General features: G+C 42.4%; 1 protein-coding gene across 1 annotated transcript; it reads right to left on the reverse strand.

Annotated features, from left to right (window-relative positions):
* Positions 1-2,885: 2,885 nt before the first annotated feature.
* On the reverse strand, positions 2,886-3,827 carry LOC117998050 (vomeronasal type-1 receptor 4-like). Its single transcript, XM_034986574.1, has one exon. The coding sequence runs from the start codon at positions 3,825-3,827 to the stop codon at positions 2,886-2,888; it is 942 nt and encodes a 313-aa protein (XP_034842465.1).
* Between the last annotated feature and the right edge of the window lie 3,172 nt (positions 3,828-6,999).

A 6,999-nucleotide genomic window follows, 5' to 3' on the forward strand; every position in this document is an offset into this window, starting at 1 on the left:
TAGTGCTTATTGTTGACTTTATTCTTTTTTTTTTTAAGATTTTTATTTATTTATTTGACAGAGAGAGAGATAGCGAGAGCAGGAACACAAGCAGGGGAAGTGGGAGAGGGAGAAGCAGGCCCCCCACAGAGCAGGGAGCCCGATGCGGGGCTCGATCCCAGGACCCTGGGATCATGACCTGAGCCGAGGGCAGACGCTTAACGACTGAGCCACCCAGGCGCCCCTGATTTGAAAAATTCTAAGAGTCTTTTTCTTCAATACGTTTAAACTCCTCCTTCACAATGTAAGGACATTATACATAAATGTACTCACTATATCCCATGGTTTTTATTGGTGATACGTATTTTTTAAATTGAAAAATACAGATATAGTGCACAAAATGAAACTGCATACTGATGACATATCTGTACACAGCACTTATATCAATGCACAGAATATCATCAGACCTCTGGAAGCTCCCATTGCTGTCCCTACCTGTCACCCCTCACAGGGTAAACACAGTGGTGACCTCTGCCAGCATACATTATTATTGTCTATTTGGTATTTAATGTAAAGAAAATAATAGAGCATTAACTCTTGTATTTGACTTTTTTCATTTAAGTTGTTTGAGAATTTATGGTTGTATGTTGTTGTGACTCATCCACTGGCTGTATAGAATTCCATTTTAGGAATATCAAACAATTAATCATTCCACTTGTGACCAAGAGTGGGTCAAGAGAAACAAGATTTAAGGATGAGTTTTCTGAGCTGGTTCCTGGGTTTCTAGAAGTGGCTTTCTAATCTGATTAGATTTAAAAATGCAAAAGAAGAGTGCCTGGGTGGCTCAGTTGGTTAAGCGTCTGCCTTCGGCTCACGTCATGATCTCAGGGTGTGGGATTGAGCCCCATGTCAGGCTCCCTGCTCAGCGAGGAGTCTGCTTCTCCCTCTGCTCTTGCCTCAGCCCATTCATGGTTGCTTTCTCTCTCATGCTCTCTCCCTCTTTCTTGAATAAATAAAATCTAAAAAAAAAAAAAATTAAAGATCGTAAAAGAGGGCTCCTGGGTGGCTCAGTCAGTTAGGCATTTGCCTTTGGCTCAGGTCGTAATCTCAGGGTCCTAGGATCGAGCCCCACGTCGGGCTCTCTGCTCAGTGAAGAGCCTGTTTCTCCCTCTCTGCCACTCCGCCTGCTTGTGCTCTCTCACACACTCTCTCTCTTAAATGAGTAAAATCTTAAAAAAAAAAAAAATTGTAGGGCGCCTGGGTGGCTCAGTTGGTTAGGCAACTGCCTTCGGCTCAGGTCATGATCCTGGAGTCCCTGGATCGAGTCCCGCATCGGGCTCCCTGCTCAGCAGGGAGTCTGCTTCTCCCTCTGACCCTCCTCCCTCTCATGCTCTCTGTCTCAAATAAATAAATAAAATCTTAAAAAAAAATTGTAAAAGGAAGCACATCACAGATTATCTGTCCTTGACACTCCTTATCAGCCATTTAAAAGAAGTAAGTATCAAGGGCGCCTGAGTGGCTCAGTCAGTCAAGCATCGGACTCTTGGCTCTGGTCATGCTCTGCATGGAGTTGGCTTCGGATTCTTACCCCCTCCTCCCCCTACCCCTCTACTCCTCCACACCCCCGCCCACTCATTCGCACCTTCTCTCTCTCAAATAAATAAATAAATAAATAAATAAATAAATAAATAAATAAATAAAATCTTTAAAAAAAATAAAAAGTATATGGATGGCATGTATTTGCTACCTGCACACAATTTTAGATAACTTATAAACATGATAACATTGGCTGGTTTCTCTTAATGTAGCTAAACGAGGGTGAAAGAAAAGGATGAGGGCGCCTGGGTGGCTCAGCTGGTTAAGCGACTGCCTTCGGCTCAGGTCATGATCCTGGAGTCCCAGGATCGAGTCCCGCATCGGGCTCCCTGCTCGGCAGGGAGTCTGCTTCTCCCTCTGACCCTCCTCCCTCTCATGCTGTCTCTCATTCTCTCTGTCTCAAATAAATAAATAAAATCTTAAAAAAAAAAAGAAAGAAAGAAAAGGATGAGCTTAGGATTCTAATTCCCAGCTTAGGCTCCGTGTAAATGACACAAAGGACTGTGTGTGCCCTGAAGGAGACCTGAGCCTGGGTCTCCAAACCTCCTTCCTGCCAATATGCCCAAGTCTCCTTAACATAACAGAGAAAACTCTGCTTTCTCCAGATCTCAACACATGTCTGTTTACATCGTCAGCACTCACTTGATTATCTTTAAATACCAGCAGAAATGTATTTTTGTTTTTGTGCTTTCCTTTGCCCTGCTCCTCTTTAATCTGGCCATTTCTACATGAAAATATGGTAAACATGCCCATCTCCCTTCATCACCTCATATTTCAAACAAATCAGTGCCATCTCTCTAAGGATATGACTTACCTACAAAACTTGTAACTGGCTCCCAGAAACACTACTGCCCAAGAATGGATGTTTCCTCCAGCCGCACCCAGGCTATTCTTTATGTGGTGGGGAAATTATTTTCTTTAGTTGGAGGAAGGACAAGGCCACGCTCTAACCCATGTTCATGTACCTTTTCCTGAAATTTCATGCCAGGTTCATTTCTTGGAAATTTATTGCATTAGATTGAAAGCCACACACTTGAAGACTTCTCTGTAATACCCAGATTGTGTCAAGACCTGGTGTTTATTATTGCATAAATTCTGAACTCCTTTACTGGCAGTATTAGGAAAACTTCAATTATATAAGTATTTGTAAGATAATGGTGTTTCATTACAATATTGTTATGATTTATTGTTTATTTTGAAGAAGATGCTCAGCATGTCCTGTTTACTGTTGTCTTGGGCTCATAATTTTATTTAGGACCCTGAGGGGGATGAATGAATTGGCAACTGTATGTTGTAGAAATACATACAGTTTACATATTTCTCATAAGACGAGGGGATTTTATATTCCCTGCCCAGGCAAAGCAGAGCCTAGGTACCTTGGAGTTGTGGCTCATGAGCAGAAAGGGGCTGACAGTTGGGAAACACATAGCCATGATTGCAGTGATGTTCAGGAGGACCCAGCTGGGATCATCAGAAAGAGTCAAAACAACTTGAAAGACAGAGGAGAGGGTGTAAAAATAGACAAAGGTGCTCAGCAGAAGAAGGATGGTTTTGGTGGCTCTGGACTCAGGGGAGGACCTGGAGGAAATGGTTCTTTGTATATGTTGGACCCGCTTCTTGTGCCTGTACAAGATGAAAAGCATGGTGCTGCTTGCCCAGAGCATGAGCCCCAAACACAGCACATCAGGGAATGACAACAGTGCTGCATACGAGTCTCTGGTTTTGTCATGACGAACCAAAGAACAGTATCCGAAATCCTTATCACATCCTTTTGTGATGTTTTTCTCACTCAATGTGCTAGTTAAGTAGACAGGAAAAATGACATTGACCAGCATTTGCAGCATCCAACACAGGAAGATAGAGAGAACAATGTACTTGGGAGCTTTTACTTTAAGCTCTGCCCACCAGGAGTTTCTGGGGCTGGTTGTGATGGCCTGGTAGACACTCAAGATGCAGATGCTACCAATGGATACTCCCCTCCCCACCCTGTGAAGAAAGAAAAGAAGTTTGCATCCAAAGTGATTAAGGCTATGTTTCCACCCAAATGCTGCCATGGTCTGGGGGACTGCCCTACAGAGCAGGGTTAAGAAGTTGGCCACAGTCAGGTGCTTGTGAATGAAATCTGTGGACTTCAACCTGTAGTCAGTGAAGGAGAGGAGGACATAATGACAAAGAAGTGAGAAATTGCCCAGGATGCCAACCGTAGTCTGTGTTAAGAAGATCAGTCCTACTGCCAGTTCCCTGTTGGCCATTTTCTCTCTTCCCAGTCACTGTTAGTTGCCTTCTGAGCTAGAATGTCCTGCATGGGAACATAAGGCATGGGCCACATGGATCACGTCAGCTGAAATCCAGTATGTTCCCCTTTCCATTCATTCCCCCTTGGAAACACCTATTTAATGTTTATTTTTTCATAACAGCTTTCTGAGGGCTGAATGTAGAACTTTTAAAGAGCCTTTATAATGTAAAATCTCTCCTGCGAAGGCACTCACATGAGAACATCTTCACGCTTCACAAATCTATGAGGCTAGCACTATTGTGGATGTAACTAAAAGATGAAGAGAACAGACACACAGAGAGGTTAAGTATTTGTCCACATCTGCTCCTCCAGGCTGTGTGGGGACTGGCCACCAGCTGGGCTGGAAACCGTGGTAGTGCACTGAGCCACCATGGTCTGCTAGAAAGCTGGGCAGCTGTGTTCATCGAAATCCAGACCTGCAGTCAGTTTTGATTTGCCACCTTGTGGTTTGATTGTAAAGTGGTGGTATTCTATAATTTTCATTACAACAACTTTCCGTTCACTTGTAACGATTTATTCAACAGGACAATATCAATTATGGGTAAAGTGTTCAATATCTTAGTAAATGTACCTGCACTGTGGGCAGAATACTGCAGGAGCCTGTCCCCTGACAAGTTATATGTAGTGGATGCAAGTCTGGCTTGATACCAAGATGGCAACAGAAAGACTAATTTGCTTTTATGTCAGGAACGAAGTGTAATGGCAGCAATCACAGGAGTTGTTGAATAATCACATGTAATTCTGTAAACTTTGCGACATAAAACACTGACACATGATAAAATAGTAATCGTGTAAGGCAGAAATTAAGTTAGTATTGATTTCAAATGATACACTTACCTACTTATTAATACCTCAGTTGAGTAAACCTATTAACAATGCCCTCAGATTTGTGAATGATATTAACGTTAAATACATCACTGCAAATTGGCATCTGTAAGGCATGTATTCTTACACACTCTTTAAATCCAAGTACTGGGTTTTTGTATTGATAGTAGAATAATTTTTTTAAAGGTTTTATTTGCCTGTTTGACAGAGAGAGAGCACAAGCAGGGGGAGCGGCAGAGGCAGAGGGAGAAGCAGGCTTCCCGCCGAGCAGGGAGCCCGATGCGGGGCTCGATCCCAGGACGCTGGGATCATGACCTGAGCCAAAGACAGATGCTCAACTGACTGAGCCACCCAGGTGCCCCGATAGTAGAATAATTTTTAAATGGGTGGAAAGAACATGATATGCACCTGACAGCTGCCATCTGGAATGCATCATCATTTTGTCAACTGTTCCTTACGTGCTCATTTCCTAACTTCCAAAATGAGTAAGTTTCACTATCATTGACAGATTGTGGAGGTTTCTGGTGCACACTCAATTAATGTCCCCATAATTTCGTGATACATCCAGAGTTAGAGACATCTTTCCATTCAAGTCATTACCATTTGGATGATAAACTTTCTGCACAGGATCAGATGCTTCCTGGACGTACTCTTCACCACATGCATACTCTTCATAGTCTTCGCTACAAGCATGGAGGTGTTACAGGTGCACCCCTAGTAACCCGGAACATTTAGTCTACAATTCCTGTGACGTGGACTGTACAGCAGATTGATTTTACCACTCAGTCCTTAAGGGCTTAAAAATCTGTGTGTATTATTACCTGCAGCAAACACCGACAGTCACTATGAGCAAAGATGACCTTTATTGCATTAGGAGCCATCAGGGATTGGTGAAAATCTAGGATCCCATCTCTCTTTCCTAGCTGAGTGCAAACCTCAGAATTATTACACCTTCCTGCATGGCTTTCAAAATGAATCAGGTGATACACAGAAGATTGCCCTTTTCTGATATGATCACTCACCCAGATTCTTGATATCCCTTTTCTTAAACAGACACCCCTCTCAGTCTGAAGTAGAAATCCTCACCAACTCCTTCCTGCTGCCAGGAGGGGCTCAGTGTGAAGGACACGGCAGCCAGTATGTTTGTGGGAGGGGGGCAGCCAGACCCTGAGATAGAGGTTTGTGATTCTGTGAGGTCCCCGCCCTCACAACTGCAAGTATTTCATTTATAGCCACACTGGGAGTGTGGGTTTGGGAGCTGAAGATGTTTCTGAAAATTTTCCCCTCAGTTGTTAATTATGAAAAACAATTATGAGTTTCTAGTTAGAACCCCATAGGAGACTATTTTGAGTATTTCTGTGAGGCTCTTTTTTCCCCCTTGATCCCTGTAGGTAGATAAGGTATTCTATGAAGAAATATTGAGTTCTGACATGTGAGGGACTGGTGGCTAAGTCTGTGTGTCTCACTGGATTCTGCACTTCCCAGAGAAGTTTCTCTACCCAGAAACTAGTATTTTGCTAATCTTCTGACCACTGAACTGAACCATCAATTAAGTTTATTAGTAGAGAAACAATGAGACAAAATACCTGGTAAGAATATTCAGAGATACAAGTAAAAGGAGGAACATGATGTAAATAACATGGTATAGAAATTATTTTACAAATCAAAGTTAATGAATTTGGCCTTGTTTGAATAATTCACTGCCAATTAATGGGAAAATTGTTTAGGAACATATGCTTTACCATAATTGACCTCTACTCATAAGAAATACAGACAGAACAATATCCACAGAAGAAAGAAGGACGTTTCTAAAAGAGTGTGTCACAGATTTAAAGCAGCAGGATCAGATGGCTCAACCAGAAGATTCTACCAGTCCTGTAAATATTGGATGAGCCAACCCTCAGGTACTTAATTCAAGAGGATCACATGGTTACAACAGTTCTTTACTGTTTTGTTGTTGTTGTGTTTGAATTTTCAGTAATGAGCTCTTACTGCTTTGGTAAGAAGAAATACAAATTAGGAGTTGAAACTGATCCTTTGGTTTTCCCTACAAACAAGTCCACATGTGATGCAGGTTCACTATGCAGTGAGCAGTCATTTTCAAGTCAGAGCCACCATGGTGGGCAACTCAGACTGCACACAAACATGAACTCATTTACACACTTACAAGCAGATGGAAACACGTGTATATGCACACCCACACTCACATATACTCACATACTAGTAGAAACATACATGGTCACTCATGTACTCACACAATTACATTTGAAACTCACAAACATTCAGGCACATACTGAACACGT

Source organism: Mirounga leonina, unplaced genomic scaffold (assembly GCF_011800145.1).
Source record: "Mirounga leonina isolate KUSES-001 unplaced genomic scaffold, KU_Mleo_1.0 Mir_376, whole genome shotgun sequence".
Lineage (NCBI taxonomy): Eukaryota > Metazoa > Chordata > Mammalia > Carnivora > Phocidae > Mirounga > Mirounga leonina.

Excerpts from the sequence above, each read along its gene's own strand:
- LOC117998050 (XM_034986574.1), bottom strand. The coding sequence starts at position 3,827 with ATGGCCAACAGGGAACTGGCAGTAGGACTGATCTTCTTAACACAGACT.